Raw genomic sequence first — 24,447 nt, 5'->3', positions numbered from 1 at the left:
AATTCTTATATTCGTAACACAAACAATTATTTTTTATTGGTATAACTAAACTAACCACAAAATTAAAATTTTGAAAAAAACCCCGACATTGTGGACCGATTTTCATGAAACATGGCTAAGAACACTCCCGAAAAAACTTAATCTAAATCGGTTCATCCGTTTGGGAGCTACGATGCCTCAGACAAACACACACACAGACAGACAGACAAACAGACAAACAGACACGTCAAACTTATAATACCCCTTCGTTTTTGCGTCGGGGGTTAAAAAAGAAGTTGGAAACAAAACCAAACAAACGAAGTAGGTACGTACCTGACTAATCCATACTAATATTATAAATGGGACAAACATGTCCGTCTTTCACGGCAAAATAGAACGATGAATCGACGTGATTTTTTTAAGTGGAGATAGTTGAAGAGATGGAGAGTGACATAGGCTACTTGTTGTATCTTTCTAACGCGAGCGAAGCCGCGGGCAAAAGCTAGTAATTAATAATTTGATGAGTGATGTCTTATATCACTCATACAAGCATGGTACGCGTTTGCCTACACGAGCTTAGACTGTGTGCGTGGGAACGCGCTTCTTGGATATATCTGATCGCCGGCGGTCCGAGGTGTGATCTAGTGATGGTAATCTGTAGCGCAGCACTCGATTCCGCCTAATATGTCAAACGGTGGCTAACTTTGACACTTTGCGATGGAATTCTCAATTCGCGTCACGGGCGACTCTGGCGAGAGTCACGGGAATTATTCGGAAAGGGAACTAGGTGCGATTTAATACCAATCCAAAAAAATATACAACTTGTGAGGTGTCGTGACCAAATCAGAAGCAATATAACTAATATAAATATTGTACCAAAATCTCGAAATCCATACTAATATTATAAATGGGAAAGTGTGTGTGTCTGCTTCTTTGTCGGACTTTCACGGCAAAACGGAGCGACGATCTTTTTTAAGAAGAGATAGTTGAAGGGATGGAAAGTGAATATATTTCTCGGGCTCTAGTCCCCACGCCAGCTCAACAAAATACGAAGTTGAATAAACATATTTTCACCACACCATCTGGTAAAGGCTTACTTTGCTATTCGAAAACAGATAGCAAAATTGAATTTTATCCACAAGAGGACAAAGTAATTTCATACAAATTTTAACTAGAAATCTTGAGCTGGCTGGTAGAATTTACCTAAGACCGCCTGTTGCTACCTATGTTTAATGTCTGCTATTTGTAATTTGTTATCCTTGTGGTGCAATAAAGAATATTTACTTTACTTACTTACTTAATTACCTATAAATGATGATTTTGAATCATGAACATTGAATCAATTGAGATTTAATTTATAAATTGAAATAGATATCATAGACGAAAGAAAAAACGGCAAAGGCCACTGGTGGCCGAGCCGGGAATTGAACCCGGGTCTTCAGCTTACGCGGCTAACGTCTTTACCACTAGACCACACGCCCGCCAGATTTAATTTAGTTTGAAGTTTTATAGTCAGTATTTTGTTCGTGTTGGTGTGGTGAAAAATGTTGTGACTCACTCGGCGGCAAAGTTTGTTTAACCTTCGTGCCTTGAAACCGTCACAACGGCAACGCTCAAGATTCCACTTCTCGAACCACTCGCTATGCTCGTGGTTCAATATTGGAATATTTCGCTTGCTCGGGTATCAATATTGGCACGTGCGGTTAAACAACAACTTTGCCCCCTTGTGAAATAAATAACTATTTTGACATATATTATTTAGTATGTACAATTATGAACCTCCAGGTCTTTTGTAGCTATTTTCTTTTTTTTGGAGTACATTTTTGTATTGCCAATATATAATGTGTTTATGTGACTGTTTGGTTTCTGAATGAACTAAAAAAAAAATATATATATATGTCGGACAATGACCAAAATGTGATTTAAGATACGTTTTATGACGCTATATTTGACAAATAGAGCAAACAAGGGTTTACAACTTTGTACAACCTGGCTGGTATTCGACTGAGTTCTGCCAAAACGTCAGAGAGGACGCTACTGTCTAAAAGAACAGAATCGAAAAACAGATGATAGACAGATGATTGGAGGCTGTCAATCGATCTGCAGTGGAAATGGTTGAGGAGTGCTGGCGTTGTTGGAAATTCATCGGTCTAATCCGGCAGTTTGCTCGAAATAATAGGCGGAATTTATTATTTGATGTAATTAAATGTGTAATCGGTTTTGTGCAGTAAATTCTGTGAAATGGACATGGTATTTCATTGAAAGCTCTCATAAACAACTACAACGGGTCCTGACAACGGTTCTGGTATGATACGCCCACGATCCGACATATATATAACGTGAAGAAATCTAAATCTAATCTATTTTTTTAACTCCCAAACCGCTTCTAAAAACTCTCTTCACCGCCTGACCCGCCACATTTACATAAATAAATATTAACAAACTTGCGACCCGCGTTCGCGATGTTTACATTTCAGTTGATTTTGTGAAATATCTTGTTTGCGGAGATTATCAAAAATGTGCTTTGAGCGACAGATTGAGGAGTTCACTTCAAAGTGTTCGTTAAACGATCGTGTACCTCCTCGCTATATCTTTTGACATTTTAAATATATAGCAGAATTGATATAAGGAAGGCGGCACACCATATTATTATGTTCACTTTTAGGTTGGTAAATGTTTAAAATAATTAAACAATGCGATCATGATCATCATCCTCCTTGCGTTATCCCGGCATTTTGCCACGGCTCATGGGCGCCTGGGGTCCGCTTTGACAACTAATCTCAAGATTTTGGCGTAGGCACTAGTTTTTAGTTTTACGAAAGCGACTGTCATCTGACCTTCCAACCCGAAGGGCAAACGGGACCTTATTCGAATTAGCTCGGTTTCCTCACGATGTTTTCCTTCACCGAAAAGCGACTGGCAAATATCAAATGACATTTCGCACATAAATTCCGAAAAACTCATTGGTGCAAGCCGGGGTTCGAACCCGCGACCTCCGGAACGAAAGTGACGGTTAACCAATGTGACCAACCTACATAATTTAAAAACCAAGCAGATCGGTCGCTGAGCAATCTGTCTTTAACCTTTTTAAAAAATCGTGTTGTGATGTTTTTATTTTGACAAACCCCACTTTACACACGCACATATACATTTCCCACACACACATTTTACATGACCACACTATACTTGCACTGGCCAAAAACCGTTTTCCAAAAATGTGGTACATAGTAGTAAACACTTTATTGCACAGAACAAATTACTTTATTTTCAGGTGAATATTACGCAACTATGGGAACAATAAGAGTTTTGATGGGAACAAATCAAATTATTTTAACAAATATTTTGATTTTGTGTTTTTAAGTAGACACACTACTATATACAAATTAAAAATCGAAACAAGATGTCAAATATTAAATAAAAAAAATATATAATATATGACATCTTGTTTCGATTTTTTTAGGTGAATATTACTTAAATGTTATTTTAAAAATGATCATGAAATGCAAAACCAGAGTATTTTCTATTGGTTCATAAGAGAAACATGCAGAAACCGATAATGGTCGTGAATAACTTAATGACGAAAAAATGTGAGAAAAACAAAAAGTAATTTACCATTGGAAGCAAAGATTACCGTTGGAATAGAGATCGTTAATCCAAGATGAAAGCCGTGGCACAAATTAAACGATTCGGACTTTCATCTCAATATTCCTCTAATTGAAACTTGGAGGTATTTTTCATTGACGTAATAGCTCAGCAATTCCCGTTAAGTTTGTACATTTGGATCACGTCTCCGATTTGGATAAAAATTGGTAGGCTGATAGAGTCCATGATGCTGAGCAAGATCCACTAGGTTTCCGAAAATGTCCTAGGATGATTGTATGAAACTTTCCTTTTTTGTTACCGAAAATGTATAGAAATCTGGTACACAACTAACAACTACAAACTATTCGGGAATTGCTGAGCTGGTTATTTGATCTGGATTTATTATGAAAGTGTTCCGTGAAAAATAATAGTATTTTACGCAACCGGTGTTTAAGAGAAATCAAAAAAGACGGGCGGTATGGATAACAATTCGAGGCGAAGTCGAAGGGGAGAGGGAATGAAGTCGATACATAAAATGTAACGCTACAGGAGCGAAAATGCTAAAATTTCGGAATTTTAGTTAAATATACAGTGCGAGAAGTGGTTCGCACTAGTGCGAGAAGTGGTTCATTATATGCCAGGTCGAAATTTCGGAGGGCCATCTGTACTGAAAAACCTTCGATAGTGTTTTAATTTATCACACTCGTTTCCAACTTCCTTTTTTTCGGACTTGTGTCGTAATGTTCTATTAAAATCGAGGTTCCGCTTTCGACTGTTTCCTTCTTCAAAGCTTAATCAATCGGAACGAAATTTGAGAATCTGAATAACTTTACACGTGGGGTAATTGGGGTAGGTCGGGTAATTAGGTAGATAGGTGATATGTGGGATACGGATTAATTTATAAGTTTTGCAAACAGGTTTCTTATGCATATAAAAAGTAGTATGTCTACTTCGTAAATCATTCACTGTTTGTTGCGCAAAAGCTTTTTCAGTTTCTCATTTATGAGATGTCACATCACGCTTGTAAGTTGGTTCTTTGATTATGCGTTAATCCTTTGTAGTTATTTTATTTTATAAAATTAAGTTTCTAAATATCACTCCTTTTAAAATACGTCGAAGGACTCAAGATTTTTTCCTCGAGGTAGGTGTAGACTGTAGGTACTACCTACCAGCAGCGGCTGTTCCATACAAGCCGATTCCCACAGGCTTGTCTTAAATTGATTACTAGTAAAGCACCTAACGTTAAGGTTGGTTTATTTTTGCTGTGTTACCTTACAATGAAATAATATGTGTCGGATCGTTTAGTTTTTTTTTTTTGGCACCTTTTTTTTGCGCCAGGATGAAAAAGGCCGTTTTACAAAATTTTCGATTGGCTTGATTGGCTCTAGCGTCTTCAAAAATAAAATTATCCAAAAAAAGCAGAAAGGTTCGACACAAATTAAAATAATAGTAATCTGTTTTGCAAAAATCGTTGCTCTATCTTCAAAAACCAGAGAGGAAATAGTCGAGAGCTTTTGTATAGAGAATTGACCCCTCCCTGTATCGTCTTAAGTTTCATTCTAAATTCCGGTAATTTTCAAGCAGTGACTTGGTAAAAAAATACTTAATAACATTATTTATCATATTGTAAGGACATTAAAATGCAATTTCCCGTTTGAATGCATAATTAATACATAAGTTTACATTTCAATTTGCACGTTAATCCCTCGTCATTACATGACACTGCTCCATTTGTTAAATTTTTAATACCGTATTATATTAAAACACAGGCATTTATAATACTAGCTAATACCCGCTCTTCGCTCGCGTTTAATTCGAAAATGTGGAATACTTCATACTAACTTCTACCTTCGATTTTAGGGAAGTGGAGAGGGTTAGAGTTGCATTCTTTACACGTATCGAAGCGTACTTGACACAGATACAGACATGTGACAGACACGGGATAGAAGTGGATCACGTCAAGACGTGTCCTGGCGGTGCATCCACTAGGTACGTCCCTCGCAATTATTGGAAGGAGCACGTGCCACGCCACGCAGCAGTCTAGTCCACCACCATGCGTCTACACTTGTAACATTTCGTCGTACTCATGGAGTGTGACCATGTCAGCACAACCTGGATCGTCCACATTTAGCGTAAACATGTTTTTTTTTTTAATTTATTATTCAGAACAAAATGTACACTTTTATAAATTTTATATAATTTCGCCAAACTATGACGTTTGATGGCGAGTTAACGATCATTTTTATGCTTATAACCAGAGGGCGGAATTGCTCATGGCAAAAATCAAACGTCAATCGAGATGGAACGTTAAATTTTATCGACTATCGATTGAACTGAAATTATCAGTATATTGAGTTGTTTTCGTCGTAAGTAAGACGAGGATACTTCTTTATCCATTTGTTGACTGTTTTTCGTTTTAGATTAACCATTTTTTTTTCAAACGTTTTTGCAAGAGGACTAGTGACAAAAATGGTAATCAAATGTTATACAATTTACTTTTAATCTAGTCAAAGAGGTCAAAATCAAATGGGCGAATAGCTAATCAGAGGTCAAGTAAAGGCAGAAATTTAAAAGGTGACTGTTTTTATCGATAGCTGAAAATGTCGATAAAATTTAACGTTCCAACTCTATTGACGTTTGATTTTTGCCATGAGCAATTCCGCCCTCTGCTTATAACTTAACCTATTTCGAGGATTTACTGGTGAAACCCTATAAATTAAGATCATTTGTCCTTGAAATTGCGTTTGTAGAAACGCGAAACGTTTGACGAAACATTGTAGAAATTGCGTTTCCGTTCATGTCAAAAATCCTGGAAGCAGTGGTTCATAAACAATTATCTGCCAACATCTACTCCAACCAGCTACTGTCGCCTTTTCAATCTGGTTTTCGACCTTGCTACAGTACCTCGACAGCTTTGCTTAAGGTAGTTGAGGATGTAAGGCATGGTATGGAAAACTCCATGCTGACTGTATTAGTTTTAATAGATTATTCCAACGCCTTTAATGCAGTTGATCATGATCTTCTACTTGCTTCTCTCAAACAATTGAATATCTCATCATCGGTGGCAGAGTGGTTCTCTTCCTACCTCAAAAACCGACGGCAGACGGTCCGCTCTGGTCAGTGTTTTTCTGACTGGCTGGAGCTGACCTCTGGTGTCCCACAGGGTGGTATATTGTCTCCTCTTCCCTTCTCCATTTTTATTAATTTAATTACACGTAGCCTTAGCTGTTCTTACCACCTGTATGCTGATGACTTGCAACTCTATACGCAAGCGAGTATTAATGATATCGGGTGTGCAATCTCCAAAATAAACGATAATCTTAACCGCATCTCTATTTGGTCCCGTGATTTCGGAATTGCCGTTAACCCCACTAAATGCCAAGCGATTGTTTTGGGAAGCCCCCGCTTGCTTGCGTCAACAGATCTGGCTCATATTTCACCGATCCTCTTCGAGAACACGTTGATCCCTCTGTCAACACAGGTTAAAAATCTCGGTCTCATTATTGACAGTGGTTTGACATGGGAGCCTCTCGTAACAGACATTAGTAAAAAGGTGACAAACATATTACGGGCGCTTTACCGACACAAAAATTTTTTACCGGTCAGCACTAAAACGCTTCTCGTACAGTCGCTGATACTGCCAATTATTGACTACGCTGATGTATGTTGCACCAACATTACACAAGCCTCGCTGTCCAAGCTTGATCGTCTCCTAAATAACTGTATAAGATTCGTTTTTAATCTTCGCAAATATGACCATGTCTCCGCTTTTCGCCGTAAACTTAATTGGCTCCCAATTCGTGAACGTAGGTCATTGCGAATCTTGTGTGCTCTTTATTCGATCCTATTTGACCCAGCTGCGCCCAATTATCTCAGGACCAACTTTCAGTTCGTAGCGGCTCGGCCGGGTTGTGAGCTGCGTCCTTCTCGTGCGCTGAAACTGGCTGTCCTCCCTCATCGCACTGGATTCTTGTCCAACTCGTTCAGCTGTCAGGCAATTCGTCTATGGAATGCCCTCCCTCTGCCTATCAGGCAAGCTCAGAGTAAACTCTCTTTTAAAAGCAAGTTGCGTAAGCACTTATTTGCAAACATTCGAAATTAAAGTCTACTTGATGTCTCGCACTAGGTACATTTATTTATTTATGTATGTGTATTTTATTTATATATTTGTATTATACTAATATATATGTAGGTTTATTTATTGTATTTGTGTATGTTTATTTTATAATAGTAGGTATCGACTTGTATTTAATCATTACAATCTCATACTGGCTCTATAATATTGTGCACCAAACTAACTATCTCTGTTTTGCCCAATGGTTGACTGGTAGAGAATGCCTTAAGGCGTTAAGTCCGCCATTTGTACTTTTTATTGATAATTTGTGCAATAAAGTTTAAATAAATAAAAATAAATAAATAAATAAATTGCACATAGTTTGAATTTCAAAAACCAGTTTGCTCAACTTATCGGGTTTCACCAGTAACCCTCGATTTACTTAATTCTAACAACTTCTTAATAGTTTTACTTAATTTAAACATTTAAGCATGCTCAATACGTACTTATCGTAGGATTCATCTATCTAACTTACAGACTATGACAACACCGAGGAAAATTTTTTTTAATCTAGATTTGATTACCCCTTTGCTCCTGTTCGATGCCACGTCACAAGTGTGGACCCAGCTTTACGAAACAAAACGCTCGTAGATATCTATCTCTATCGCTCTTGCGTATTGGCGCGACAGAGCTAGACTACTTTTCGCGGCGGTTCGTTTTCGTTTCGTATCGTAGAAACGCCATTATTCGGCTACGGGGTCAGAGTAGGTAGCCGAATGCACAAACGCTTAGGATAATATCTGTTTCGTAGCTATCTCTATCGCTCTTGCATATTGGCGCGACAGAGCTAGACTGCATTTCTATCGGTGTCTGGCGTCGACGATTGCCAAATGCTACGCCGGCTGGCCAGACCCTTTTTCGGCGCGGTTCGTGAGTATTTTAGACGCACTTTCGCTTTATTTTCGTTTTTCGTTATATAGATGCGGACGAAGTGTCAAAAAACATGTATACACGACTTTATTGCTTATACGTTAAGGCTGTGAATACAATTTAAAACGTTGATCTGAAATTACCGGAACGCGAAAATTAATGAGCCTAAAAGTTTAATTACCGCCGCTCGATTAAAAGCTTTCCGTATTGCGATGTGTTTAAAAATTATAAAGCTTTTTGTTACGAAAATTAATCACTCGATTCGCTTGGGGCTTATTTGGCCAGTTAATTATTTTTAAAAAGGAGGATCAAGGCAATGCTCGATTTTACAATTTCGAACGCTCGATTTCGTCAATTAAAAATTTGATGAAAAATTTACTTGCTGCGTGTGATATAAGAATAGTGGCAGAAACCAATATCATGGGCGAAACGAAAGCCTACAGACTTTGCTGGTTCGGTCACTTAGAATGGGACACGATCGGGCTGAAAAGAGCGTTCTTGAGTCGACCGGCTGGTAGTCGTCCGGCGGGTCGACCCAGGTATCGCTGGGAGGACAGTGTGGCGGCAGATCTGCGTCAGCTTCAAGTCAGTGACTGACAAGAGGCTGCGCAGGATTGGGACAGGCAATCTTTCATTTTAGAAGCCAAGGTTCACTTTGGATCACTGAGCAAAAATATTGTAGTTTAGTTAGTGATACAATTTGCGTGCGAATTTTTCCGTACCTTTCCTCAATTCCTAGACGCTTAGGGTGTTATATGGGCAGTTCTCAGGGATGACGTTCGGTGCCTGATTTCGGTGCTGATTTTTATTTACTACTTTATTGATGTGTCAGTTAATTTACTAAAATCTAGCCTAAATATAAAAAATATTGGTGGTGGAGGCCTCCATTAGAACCTTATAGTTTGTAAGAAATCTGACATTTTAAAATCACCGAAATTATGTATGGGCACTGTAATCAATTTGCCCCACCGAATTCAATTTTTTACACATTATTCCACATTTCAACTTAATATATAACTTATTATTCAATTTAATGATATTTTTTATTTTAATTCGATGACAGGTCATGTAAAAAGGCTCATAATCGCGCAATTTTACTAAATTTAACATGGTAATATGCTAGTCATTATCGAGTAGAGAATTTTGTACCCATAGAGTGGCTTAATTTGCTTAGAAACATAGTTCTATGTTTTTACAAGGTATATCCTACTATGAAATATTAGAAAATAATGGACATTTAATCAGTTTACAACGTGGCAATCGAAGTCGGTGGTCACTTTTTTGATATCGGTGGTCAAAAAATCCACCGAAACCACGGAAATCAACTCCACTGAATTGATATCAAATTTTATAGCTTTTTTGGAGATAACTGCAATAGCATGCATGATACAGAGGAGATGTTATAATGACGTAATAACATACTTTCAAGGATTTGTTAGTACCTTACATAACGACAAATGGACCTAAACTGTGGGAGTAAATTGATCCACCGAATCTTAAAAAACATGGGACCAAACCCTGCGAACGATTGAGAAACCTTCAAAAATCCCCTTTATAAAACGGTACTGCATCTCCTCTACACTGAATGGTTAAAATATAGCTAAAACTAACTATATTTGTGCTACTACGTCCCTGATCTACTAATTTGTAAGAGTAATGTCATGTTTATAAAATTACACCGAAATCAGTCACTAGCCCGGGACACATGGTAAATTTGTCTTTACTCGATGAGTTTAGCTAACATATTATTTTTATACAGAAAATATGATAGTTTAACTAATACCTTATACGTGAATATCTATAACAACTGCGATCAACAACTCCATTTTGAGTTATGATTTTTTGTTTTGCAAATTCTGAGTGCGGGACACGCCCACCGACGGTCATTTTTCGCATTTAATATTTTATTACTCATATCATACAAATAATAAATAAATAATGTTAAGGTGTACCAAATAGAACAGAGGCTAAAGATTATGCCTGATTTAAGGTGGCTCGCTTTCCATACAAAAAACATCTACCATTTATTTAGTCACTGCACACTACAACTAAATAAAAATATGCGCATACATCTACTATACATTATCCGTCGTCGCGGTAGTGAATGAAATACATTGTTTCATACAGAAATCATGGACAAATCCATGTGAATTTTTTATTAATTTTACGTAAATGTGCGTGCCAAATTTTGTGTACAGACACAGAGCCGTCATATTTCGCGCATTTTTAGTTGACATTGTCATCAGTGACATTTGGCTCTTGACAAGTAATTATTTAAAGATATTGGTTTAGTTAACTCAAGCAGACTCAGAAATAATGACGCATTTTGTCAACAAAGATACATATCGTGTATTTCGACACTGCTAATGTAAATCGAAATGGCGTCTCGGTCAAACGACCGACTATGATGCAGAAGATCGTGGGTTCGAGTCCGAAGTTTTTTTTAATCATTTGAACTTTTATGGATTTATTAAGTATTTTTTATTTTTTTAATGGAATATTTGACTATTACTATATTGCTTTCCTATTTTTTATTTTCATACAAAACTACAATACAATCCTTTATTATGCCTTTGTTGATAAAATAAAATATTACACGTCTGGTATAATACATTATACATAGGTCATAGTGTGGGCATAGTATTAGTAAAGTATTGCATTTACTGAGCTGGTTGACCTATGTTATTGTTGTGTGAATGTTTTTCTTCAACAACTAAATGGTTATATACAAGAATATGGGTAGCTTTTGCACATTGTAATTTTTCCTCAGTCACCCGTTGACCACGAACGCTGTAAAGTGTTTGAAACATCGGGATGAATTTTAAACTCATTATACGCGATTTAATCCGTTTTCATAGTTTTTATTTCATGAGTAACTATCGCGGTAACTGAAGACAATATTAACTAAATGGTTACAAATAATAATTATCATCAATATAATCTGGTCCAGGCAGGCAATTATGGTCGCGCGATAAATGATAAAACATCTGGCCGTCCCTATAATCGCACTTACTAATAGTGCGACAGGGACGGCCTGATATTTTATCGTCTATCGCGTGACCATGCTACCCGTGCTGTACTAGCTTTTGCCCGCGGCTTCGCTTGCGTTAGAAAGAGACAAAAGTAGCCTATGTCACTCTCCATCCCTTCAACTAAATCCCCTTAAATAATCACGTCAATTCGTCGCTCCGGTTTTGCCGTGAAAGACGGACAAACAAACAGACACACACCCTTTCCCATTTGTAATATTAGTATGGATTTGACATTATTATTTATATTTAAATAATTATATATGTATAGCCCAATTTCGTCGGTAACAGCGTGTTATGTAATGGCGTCGTTGGTGAATAGTCGTCTGTCACGCCGTGAAGGTGCGTTCGATTCCCAGGATTCTATAAACTTTTTGTATTTTTTTGGATATAAATTTCGTATTTTTTATTGACCGAGCAAGAATGGAGAGCCGAAGGTATCAATTTTATCTTAGAGAACATATTGATTTTTTTATTGTCATTTTGATTTTCTATTTATTAAGTTGAGATATAAAACACAACTTTTGATACCCTCGCTAAATATAATATTTTATCGAAATTACTCCTTAGATAAAAAAAGTCCACTTGAGTTTTTAAAGCATTACGTTACTCAGTTAACTATAGCATGTTCATTTACTAATTTAAGATTTCAAAAGCGATTTGAATACCCTTGCTCCATCGAAAATAAACAATTAGAAAAAAAAATCATTCGAATCGTAGTTTAGAAACTAAAATTTATCTATACTTTTTTGGAATTTTTAAAAATATCAGATTAGGATAATTATGTTAGAAATTCTGAGTTCGACGAACCCAAAAATTATTACCATGTAAGAGAATAGGTTTTTAATCTTTTTTGTGGAAAACGCTCAGTAACTACTGTACGAGTACATATACATTTATGTATAATAATAAAACAAAAAATAGTGTCTCATAGTGTTGTGTTCCTGCCGGTGAGTAAGGCTGCCAGAGCTCAACGAGGGTGTGGGGTGCTGACGACGGGAGGACTTACGGAACTAATTTGTTCCGTCTATTGTCCTTTGAGTCGTCGGCAACCCAAACCCTCCTTTGAACTTGTACACTCCTTTTTGCTGTGCACACGCAGCAAAGGGGAGTGTACAAGTTTCTAATGGGGCGGCAACGCGCATGCGACACTCTTTGAGTTGCAGGCGTCCATAGGTTACGGTGACCGCTTTCCATCAGGTGGACCGTATGCTTGTTTGCCACCGACGTAGTATAAAAAAAAAAAAACAGAAAAAGTCCTGGATTCGAACCCAGTACTTCCATGCAAATCATGCGATGGCACGTATTTACCGCAAGGCTATTTAAACAAGCTGTCGCCGCGTGAAATTATCGACTAGAAGGAATACAAAAACACTGTTTGTATGTGTGAGTGGTACTTAAAAATAGTGTAAAATAGTAAATTTGTTTACATTAAGGGCATTAACGTTACAATGAGAAGTTGAATGTTTGTTGTAATACGTCAATTTTAATATTAAATGTTCGCGAAGCATAATTGAAAGTATATACATGCCTGTACGACTCCACAAAAAAAATAAGACCGGTAATTTGCAGATTAACGCCATCTAACGCAGCCTGAGCTTCGGGTAACCTAAGCGAGCCACCTTAATTCAGATTTTTAGAACAGTCCGTTCTGACGTTTTTTGCCTCGGACACGTAAAAACGCGCCTCCTGAGAAATGCCCATATGTATAGCGACACAGATGTCATATATACCATAGATCAAGCAAACGTATCTACTTAGCGTGTCAAATGAACTCAGTGAAATCCACTGAGTTGTCCGTCTTTACTCGCAGCTTGCAGCTTTCGGGCGTCAATTTTTGTAAGTTGAAGTCAACCAAAACATAAAAAATGCCTCGTTACGTGATATTCAATTGCAACAACACAAAAATTATGAACAATCAAGAGCCTGAGACATATTTAAAATTACAGGCAAGAAACGACTTCAGTACAAAATTTGACACGCTCGGCCCCTATTGGCAGGGTGCAAAGCGGGTGGAGGGGGTAGCTAAAACAATCACAGCGCTCACTACGGCCAAAATTGACATCTTAGTCGCTGACTTGCGCTGTCAAATCCATATTGCAGTAAACATTTTCATGTCCTTTTTGAGATAAATTTAATACGGGCCCAGTAAAATTTGTTATGGCGAATTGTAATAACGCCAAGAAAATTAGCGACTAAATTCTAGCTATTTCCAAGACCGTGGTGAAAACGAAACCACCGTTTAAGTGAATAGTTGCCGTAAGAAGAAAAGTGTCGTCCAATCTCTGAAGTTTTACTTAAAGTGCGTAATCATTTGATACAAGTATTAAATTGAATTTGCGGTGAATTTATAGTGCAAATTTTATTGGAGGTAGAAAAGCCGATATGGAAGCCAATCCCAGTTATTTTCGAAAATCATTTTATTTCTTTCCTCATCTGTGCTCCTGTTTACAAATCGAAACGGATTGACGAAAATGCGTAAATATCGAGGTTTCAATGGGAAGAAGGAGCACGATAACAATATCAAGTCCATCCACTGAAGGCTTATCACATTTTAAATAACATTCCTGAGCACTTATTTCATCGCATTCATGATTGTATTTGATGTGATATCTGGTAAACCTCCAATATTTTCAAGTAAATGAAACAAGTTTTTGTAATGTACATTATAATTAAACGTTATTATAGCAAGTTTGTTTTTATTTTGCAATAAACCCTGTACCCTGCAATGATATTTATAATTCCTATAAGTAGTTAGCCTATGAAAATGACAGGATAGCAGTGAACTGATCAACTATTTCAAAAGCCAATGATTTATTTATACTTTATTGCACATAGGTATAAATAGGTGGAATAATGTCTTCAATCTGTAGAAAATGCCCAGCTAGCACCAATTTATTGCCTTTATTCACCGTCTCAGGCTGGAAAATGTTTTCTTGAGCGATGGCACGAAACCTCGTTTTAGTCACCAGTTTATTAATTTCTCACTGAAAACAACGATTTAATGTTATTGGCGATAATGTTTGTAACCACCATCGTCTAAAATTGTCTAATGTAGTAAAATAGCACAAGATTTCATTAATTTTTTCACAACGTTTACTTACTTCTCGCTTCACAACGGTTACAATATTGTCACTGTCACGTGGCGTTGTCGTCGCGCACGGTCCCAATACAAATATATGAATTTGTTTCTTCTATCTAAATTAATTTCTGTGTATAGCGACATCTACCTATAAGAAGGCGTATTAATGTAATTATTATTTTATTTGTTTCCAGGTAACGTGTTCGTGATAGCAGCAATAATAATCGAGAGAAACCTGCAGAACGTGGCCAACTATTTGGTCGCGTCGCTCGCCGTGGCCGACCTGATGGTGGCCTGTCTGGTCATGCCGCTAGGAGCTGTGTATGAAGTGAGTATTCCTATTTGGAACCTAAGTGATTCCTGAGTGAAACTTCTGATGCGTCTTCCAACTGACAGCGCGTAACACTCAGTCATTGTTACTTTGCGTGGATTGGTGGTGCGTCTTCATTCGACACCCCTGGTGGGGTGTGAGTGGCCCCTTCCGCGCTGGGCGCTGTGGGGGCTGTGTCGGGGCGCGCCCCATCCATGTGGGGCGGTCTGACGCCGTCATTTTGTGGACGGCTTGGATAATTTGCGTGGAATGCCGCTCACTCAGCGCGTAGTCTCAACGCGACTCACTCATTCCATTCATTCACTTATTCACTCAGTCAGTGACAGAACAGAATACCCAGAATGGTTTTGAATAGTGGAATGGTTGGCTGGAATGTGTGAGTTTTATATTTATATCGGGTGCAAAATGAGTTTATGTTTAGCTTTTTTTTTTTTCATTATTTCTCAGAAAAAACTCTATTTTTATGGCGATGAGCGATGATGCCTTTATCGAACAAAATTTAAGAATCCTCTATATAGATATGAAAAAGTAACTAGTGTAAATTTTTATTTTAAGTGCCAGTTTTACGAATAACATTAAAAGGTACTTTTCATGTGAAAATACATCAAAAAAATTACACTTTCTTGACGTCGTATAACATTTTATTGTTTTTCCTCACTAGCTCAAAAACACGTGTTTTGTCCTTTAATACCAGCCGGTAAAAACGCATTTTATCCACTAGTGGGTAAAGTAATTTGAACTTGAATAAAGTCAAATTAACTGCTTTAAAATTGATAAAAGTAGGTGAATCTAGTAATAAAGATGATTTACCACCTGTGGACTATTGGAAGCAGTGCTAAACGCATTTTTTGCGTTGTAGTTTCCTCGCTATATAGTGAGGGGAAAAGTTTTGTGTTACACACACTACAGGTGCAAATGTATTTTACTTTTCGTGTGTTAAAAAACGCACTAGCTCAGGATTCTATTCTCCTTTTCTCGCTCAGGATTCTATAATCCTTTCACTTGCTCGTTTTTCAATTCCACACTCGGCATTAAAATACAACTTTGCCCCTTTGTATAACAAATAACTATTTTTTTTATCTTTACTTTGCCCTCAGAAATGCGTAGTCAAAATGTTTCGGTTTCCTCATGTCATACCGTGTATAAACATATAATTTTCACTGTACACAAGAGTAGGTACGTCTATTATCAAAAGTTACATGTGTTAAGCTTTAATCACGTTGTTTCAACTACCATCGATACTGTACTAGTGTACACGACATGTTGACATGGGTTAGATTTTAAGTGGTCGAGCAAACGTTAACGCCTCTGGCTTTCAATCCGGTTCCAGCTTTCCGACTAGTTGACCGATTGACATGTCCTAACATGTTCTGAACGTTTCAGTAAATAGATGAAGTTTAATCAATTTGTGTTATGTTTGATCTTATTAGTATGACGATCGGTCTCGCCTATGATTATTAAAGTGCGTTGTGCTAAGCCGCGGTCCTGGGTCCGAATCTCGATAAGGGCAGTTTGTCTGATAAGCACAAATATTGCTTAAAGGACATTCTTACCTTCACATATTGACTGAGTCCCACGGTAAAAGGTCAAGATGGCTTCTTTTGCAAGTTAGGTACGTACTTGCAAAACAGGCCATCTTGACCTAAGAAATCCGTATATACATGGAAAGTGTGAGAAGCGAAAGTGGTTGTTCAGGATCGAATTGGTCAGGATGGAGAGCGACATAGGCTATTTTTTGGTCTCTTTCTAACTCCCCACTTCTCTTAAGTTGGTGGTAGAAATCAGTGAGATCTGTCTACCCCTCTGGGAAACATCCACGGCTTACCAGGGCACACATTAGACCAGCCCGGTCGTCAAATGTATCAATTAATTATTTGCTCACGTTCCTTGAAACATCCTGTATATCAATTGAATCACAATATAATCCGTTCCTTTAATCCGCGCCGGTACGTGTCCGTGACACGTCGCGGACCCGGATTAGGGGAACTTGAGTGGACAAGCAAACAACCCGGGTTCCTTCTATCGGCTGAGTGCGAAGTAATTGACTCTGATTCAATATGTAATTAAAATGGTTAATAGTTATTTGTTTACGAAGGGGCAAACAGAAAAGATGGAGAAGAATGGAAGAGGAAGACAAGTTCTACCAAGCCCACATGACGTGGGATAAGGGTAGGAAACTTGTTTTTTTTTTTTTTATAATAAGTATTTATTGGTCTTAAATCACTTAACAACTATTTTACAATAGAATAGTTAAACGATACACAAATGTTTAACTATCATCATCCGCCTTGCGTTATCCCGGCATTTGCCGCGGCTCATGGGAGCCTGGGGTCCGCTTTGACAACTAATCCCAAGATTTGGCGTAGGCACTAGTTTTTACGAAAACGACTGCCAGTGCCAACCCGAAGGGTAGACTAGACCTTATTGGAATTAGCCCGGTTTCCTCACGATGTTTTCCTTCACCGAAAAGCGACTGGCAAATATCAAATGAAATTTCGCACAAATTCCAAAAAACTCATTGGTACGAGACGTCATGCTCCACGGCAGCGCCACCTTAGCTTTGATGAACATAAACATATGGGAAAATATCTATATAAAGTCTATAAAATTCTAGACTAGTTAAAAAAATATCTATGTTTCTAGTTTCGTCGTGAGCTCTTATACATTGTGGCGCTGCTGTAGAGCATACTCCACAGCAGCGCCACCATAAAATATCAATTACTGCAAATGGTACAGGCACGTATATGGCTTCAAATAATTCTATAACAATTCTATATTGGCCTAGCTTACAAAATCCCTACTTTTATTTTGCATGTAGGAAAATACGATGCCACAAATCTTTTATAACAAAAAAATTATCGCAGCGCCTTAATAAAAAATCAAGGCAAACATACTAACAATTTTGCCGAGATTTTCAATAAGGCGCTGCGATAATTATTTCTTACAAAAGGTTTGTGGCATCGTATTTTACTAAATGCAAAATAAAAGTAGGGATTTCGTAAGCAAGGTCAATATAGAATTGTTATAGAATTATTTGAAGCCATATACGTGCCTGTACCATATGCAGTAATTGATATTTTATGGTGGCGCTGCTGTGGAGTATGCTCTACAGCAGCGCCACAATGTATAAGAGCTCACGACGAAACTAGAAACATAGATATTTTTTTAACTAGTCTAGAATTTTATAGACTTTATATAGATATTTTCCCATATGTTTATGTTCATCAAAGCTAAGGTGGCGCTGCCGTGGAGCATGACGTGGTACGAGCCAGGGTTCGAACCCGCGACCTCCGGATTGAAAGTCGCACGCTCTTACCGCAGGACCACCAGCGCTTATAAACTTGTTTAACCGCTCCTGCCTATATTGATACCCGAGAAAGCGAAAGATTACAATGTGGAACCACCAGCGTAGCGAGTGGTTCAAAATATTGGATCTTGATCACTATTCAAGGCAAAACCACCGAAGTGAACAAAATATTTTTACGGGAAAAATGCAAAATCATATCCATCAATTAATTTTAACAATTTTTTGTTTTCTAGACCTTAAGTATTTTACTTCATTCTCCATTAATACCTTCTTCATAAAATTTTTGTGGCATATGAAGGTTGGCAAGGTGGCAAGAACAAAAGCATCTGTTGGGCTAGCGGAATGGCAATCGTCGACGCCAGATGCCGACAGAAACGAAGTCTTACTCTGTCGCGACAATAAGCAAGAGGATGCATTTGGCTACGTACCCTGACATCCTGAATCGGTTTCTCGAAAGGTACAAGCCTTGTATTACAAGTGCGCGAACTGTCAAATCGTATGGGTTGTCATGGAAACACACTTGTAATACAAGGCTTGGCTTGTACCTTTCGAGAAATGGGCCCCGTCGCTGTCAGAAATGGCAAATTTGAAGTACTTTTCTTATCTTTCTGTCAAACAGACATGAGATAAATAAGTAGGGTTTTTTTTTTCTCTTCTATTTAGTACCTATTATTTAATTTTTAGTATTATTTTTATTTATTATAAGTTTATTTTTAAGTTAGTTCAATTAGTTATAAGTATTTTAGTTTTGTTTATAGTAGTTATTTTGAAGTTTTTGGTTATTATTAAGTTTTATATTGTGTATAATATGTGTTGTTGTTAAAAATAAAACAAAGTAGTTATGTACATAGGTGGTAGTTACTTCTGAATTTGATCCGCTACTTTGTATGACTGTATAAGGGCTTGGGGTGAAGTCAAGTGTACGAGCAAACATAACGCCTCTGGTTTTTCCAATTGTGTCATAGATTAAATATAACAAGATCATACCATCCCATACATCAAAATGCGACCGCCTACGAACGCGCTTACACTCCACCACACATAGATGGCGCCACAAAAAATTTCTTGTCGCCACCGATTATTTGTAGATTAGCATTAAGTGTCAATTCCGAGCTGTAAATCTATGTCAAAAGTGACACTTAACGCCATCTACAAGTATAATCGAAAGCTACAAGACATTTTTTTGTGGCGCCATCTATGTGTGGTGGAGTGTAAGCGCGGTAAGTGTCACTTTTGACACAGATTTACGGCTCGGAATTGACACTTAATGCTAATCTACAAATAATCGGTGGCGACAAGAAATTTTTTGTGGCGCCATCTATGTGTGGTGGAGTGTAAACGCGTTCGTAGGCGGTCGCATTTTAATGTATGGGATGGTATGATCTTGTTATATTTAATTTATGCTTGTGTCGACCGAGTTTTCCACCTGAATAGCTGAGAATCATATCCAGGGGCCTATTCGATACTTTAGAATTTTCGTTACATGGCTGTTTATTGTTTCATGTACGTATTCGACAACCGGTTTGGCTCAGTCGGTAGTGACCCTGCCTGCTGAGCCGCGGTCCTGGGTTCGAATCCCGGTAAGGGCATTTATTTGTGTGATGAGCACAGATATTTGTTCCTGAGTCATGGATGTTTTCTATGTATATAAGTATTATAAGTATTTGTATATTATATATATATAGTTGTCTGAGTACCCACAATATAAGCCTTTTTGAGCTTACCGTGGGGCTCAGTCAATCTGTGTAAGAATGTCATGTAATATTTAATATTTACAATACAATACAATACTCTTTACTGCACACCTTGATAAATTAGAACAATACAAAACAAGGAAGAAACACGAACAAAGGTAAACAACAGGCGGTCTTATCCCTAAAGAGCGATTTCTTCCAGACAACCTTAAGGTAGCGGAAATTGATAAATTTACATAATGTCAGTAGGTGTCAGCAAATTCGAAGAAATAAACTTATCGCACAATATAGGCAAAAAAAAAATTAACATACATAAACATACATATATAAAGATAAATAACTAAATGCATAAATATATAAATAAAATATATATAAATAAATACACATATAACAGAACCAGGTTATTTAGAAGGAGTAGTCAGACAAAAATATTACGGAAGAGATAAAAAATGGAGTTTAAGTAGTCTCTTGAAAGAGTTAGGAGACTGAGCACGTCTTATGTCTTGAGGTAGGGAATTCCAAAGTCGCACAGCTTGAAAAGTAAAAGAATGATTATAGAATTTTGAAGTAGAGGAGGGGACAGAAAGAATTAAATTCTGGGCACACCTAGTAGAACAGAGATAACTATTAAAGCGATTTTTAAGATAGCGGGGAGTAGCAGGGTTAAATAGGATAGAATAAAGAAGACACAAAATGTGAAAGTTACGGCGAAGACGGATAGGGAGCCACTTGAGCTGCAAACGGAAGTGAGATACATGGTCATATTTGCGTAACCCAAATATAAACCGAATGCAGACGTGTTGGATACGCTCAAGCTTACTAAGTTGCTCCTCAGTGAGATCGAGATAGGCCACATCAGCGTAATCCAAAATGGGAAGGAGAAGTGATTGTGCGAGGGCAATTTTGGTAGGAATGGGGAGGAAGTTACGTAGTCTTCTAAGAGAACCAGCTGCCGCAAATACCTATAATATTTAAATGTATGTCTCGTGTGATCACGGGTTAAGAATTTCACCACTCCCCTTCTTCCTGTGGGTGTCGTAGAAGTCGACTATGGGCTATGGGTTAAATTGTGGCGTAGGCGAGAGGCTATGTCACAATTTCGTTTTCTTTCAACCCCTTTTTGCCAAGAATGGCACTTACATGTATCTCTCTGTTGCTCAGAATTATTACTAATACATACTAAAGGAAAAATCTTAAATCTATCAGTTCTAAGTTACATTCAAAGAGAGTGATTGTTGGTTGCTAAGGTACAGTTCACAATTTTATTTAATAGCTATTTCTACTTTTATTTTTTATTGCGAAAACAAATTGATTTAAGGTTAAATGAAATATATCAATGTCGCCAAATTTTTCATTATAAATCTTACATGCTCTAGGTAAGAATCTATTTCTTGCATAAGTAGTTCACCCAGATTGAATTGCAAATAAATTACCTTAGTATTATTATTAATTAATTTGTTACCTTGTATGAGAATTTCCTTCTTTCCCATATCTGCGGGCCGATTTTTGAGTCTCACTCGTTCGTATTCAGAAAATTGTCACTAAAAATAATAAGCAAGTCACCGTTTCCAACCGGTATTTTAGTGACAAAATCCCGTATGCGAGATTCAAAAATCGCCCTCCTGTGCATGAACCACACACAAATTTCATAGTTAGATCTGTACAATCGTGCCTAGCGGGCAGAGTTGTCAGTGCTTGGCGTTAATGGGCACAGATTTCGGCCACTATCCATTGCTGTCGATTTATTGTCAGAATTGTGCCGCCGGCACAGCTCTGCTAGTATGCAGATTTGATTGATTCGTTTTGGTGTGGATTTTTAGATGGTGATTGGACGCCTTTTTGTTTAGTTTTTGGCTTTTTATAGATCTGCGTTGAATGTATTTATGTTACTAAATAAAACAGATCATCATCATCTTCTTCTCCTAGCCGTTTTCGGCTACGGCGACTGCGTTTTATGGTTGAGAGCGTTGCTGCTGTGCTCTCAGGTGACTGACGTAGCCAATTTTTGCTACGAATGTGCGACCACACTCGCGGCAGGTCAGCACCCCTCCGACATAATTGTAGGTAATTGCCACAGGTGGTCTGGCTTTTAGCTCGTCGCGCTTAGCGTCGAGTTCTGTGCGCCGCCTAGCTTCAAACTGACGCACCTGTGTCTGCACGGTACATGCCTCCACCGCGGGCGATTACTGGCCAGACTCTCCCGTATCGTAATGTTTGTTCGTTAGAACGTTTAGTTTACAGTTGAATGGACAGTCAAATACTAGTTAATGAGTGTTTTGCGTTTTATTTGTATGGGCGTAAGAAAAACGCACTAAAATATAATCTCATACGTGACTCGTGTCGATTTAAAACACTCCCTTATGTCGTGTTTTAATTTATCGCCAGTTGTTTCAAATTTCCCATTTTCCGCACTTACCTATATCGTAACGTGCCTACTATTTCGCTTTGCACAAAACCTATCGTCAGCAATTCCCGTCAACTTTGTACAATGCCACGTCAGCAAATTTTAATTGATCCTATTTTTGTTACCAACATTTAGTAATATAATTCGACTTTCGTAAGATATATACAGGATAATTGTTATAATTAAGAAAATATAGATACTAGAGAACCTTAATGACGAAATAAAACTTAATAAAATCTCAATTCATCAACAAAATCTTGGTAACAAAATAGGAATTAATAAAAACAAATTTAACTTTTCCCTTAATTTTTGTACAAAGTTGACGGGAATTGCTGTCGTATACTCTCGACTCACTATCAAACACTATCGCGTTTTGAACCTGACCCCTACGATAAGTTTGGTGTTGTAAAATATGTAACTCGATAGTGTCACCGCGTATTCAAAATATCGCTTTCACATGAAAACCAATAAAAAAAATTAAACTTGCTCGTGTGCGGTTATTATTATTTTCATATATGTTTATTATTTATAAAAATATATATTATTATTTATGTATTTAGGTATAAGTATTGCATTCATTTTTAGAGTAGGGATGTATATTATGTGTACATATACAGGGTGCCCGGTAATTAATGGACAACCTTTTATCCACCAAGAGGGCACCTTATACTGGTCCAGAAAATCGACTTTAAGGTTTAGTAAAAGTCGCCTGGTTTTCGAGATTTTCACAATTTTTTAAATTTTAATACTACCTAAAATTTTAAAAAGTGTGAAAATCTCGAAAACCAGGCGACTTTTACTAAACCTTAAAGTCGATTTTCTGGACCAGTATAAGGTGCCCTCTTGGTGGTTAAAAGGTTGTCCATTAATTACCGGGCACCCGGTATATATGTCGCAGTAAGATAGATAAAGCCGTTATATAGTTATAACCCTAGGGATATAATTATATGTCGTAACATAGTTAAACGAAAGCGATTTATTGCTATCTTACTAGGAATATAACTATAATACGTTACTAGTTTAGTCAAATAATTATATGACTGGATTCAGTTTAGTGAAATGATTGTAGACAGGAGTGTGGCGGTGCGGCGGAGGTATAGTTATAACCCTAGGGATATAATTATATGCGTTAAACAAACAAACCACAGTGAAGAATTGTTTAGGGCAAGAATTTGTTAATTATTTCCAATTCAATGTGCTTATTCTCTCTAAACACACAGACGGATGGACAGAGTCGCGACATAAGGGTTCCTTTTGATTTTTTTTTTTGGTATAGAACTATAAAAAACCGGGACTTCCGGTTCCAGTCCCACTTAGAGACGTATTATAATTATATCCCTAGATTAAGCTTAATCCAGTGATATAATTATATAACTAAACTAGTACCTACCGTATTATAATTATATTCCTAGTAAGATGGTTATGAATCGCTTTTGTTTAGCTATGTTACGGCATATAATTATATCCCTAGGGTTATAACTATACCTCTGCCGCACCGTCGCACTCCTACCTACAATCATTTCACTAGACTGAATCCAGTCATATAACTATATGACTAAACTAGTAACGTATTATAGTTATATTCCTAGTAAGATAGCAATTAATCGCTTTCGTTTAACTATGTTACGACGTATAATTATATTCCTAGGGTTATAACTATATAACGGTTTTATCTATCTTACTGCGACATATATACCGATGCACTTTAGTTGTTTGTCTACCATCTATTTTCCTCTCTCAGTTATTCTAAGGTTAGCTGGAAGAGATCCCTTAAAGGGATAAGCTCGCCTTTGTACATAACCGTTATAATTATTCTCTGTACATGTAATTTGTTCTGTACAATAAAGTGTTTACTACTACTACTACTAAATTTAAATACTGGTGCTACTACTACTACTAAAATTAATTGTATGGAGAATGTGGACAGTGTTCCCAAACGGTTACATTAAATAAGAAAAAAGAAAATATAATTTAAATTACAGAAGTATTCATGAAATAATATTGACAGACTAAAACTTCTTAAACCCTTGATAGGGCCACGTTCAAACCGAGTTT

The 24,447-nt window shown here is 37.3% G+C and overlaps 1 protein-coding gene across 1 annotated transcript in view; it reads left to right on the top strand.

Annotated features, from left to right (window-relative positions):
- Positions 1-24,447, top strand: part of LOC125230214 (5-hydroxytryptamine receptor) — a 296,357-nt gene that overhangs the window by 266,129 nt on the left and 5,781 nt on the right. Inside the window, exon 4 of the mRNA XM_048135297.1 lies at positions 14,851-14,984. Coding sequence (XP_047991254.1) covers positions 14,851-14,984 — 134 coding nt within the window. The remainder of the gene's footprint in view (positions 1-14,850; positions 14,985-24,447) is intronic.

The sequence above is a fragment of the Leguminivora glycinivorella genome, chromosome 10 (assembly GCF_023078275.1).
Source record: "Leguminivora glycinivorella isolate SPB_JAAS2020 chromosome 10, LegGlyc_1.1, whole genome shotgun sequence".
Taxonomy (NCBI): domain Eukaryota; kingdom Metazoa; phylum Arthropoda; class Insecta; order Lepidoptera; family Tortricidae; genus Leguminivora; species Leguminivora glycinivorella.
This window is presented reverse-complemented; position numbering and strand designations above follow the sequence as displayed.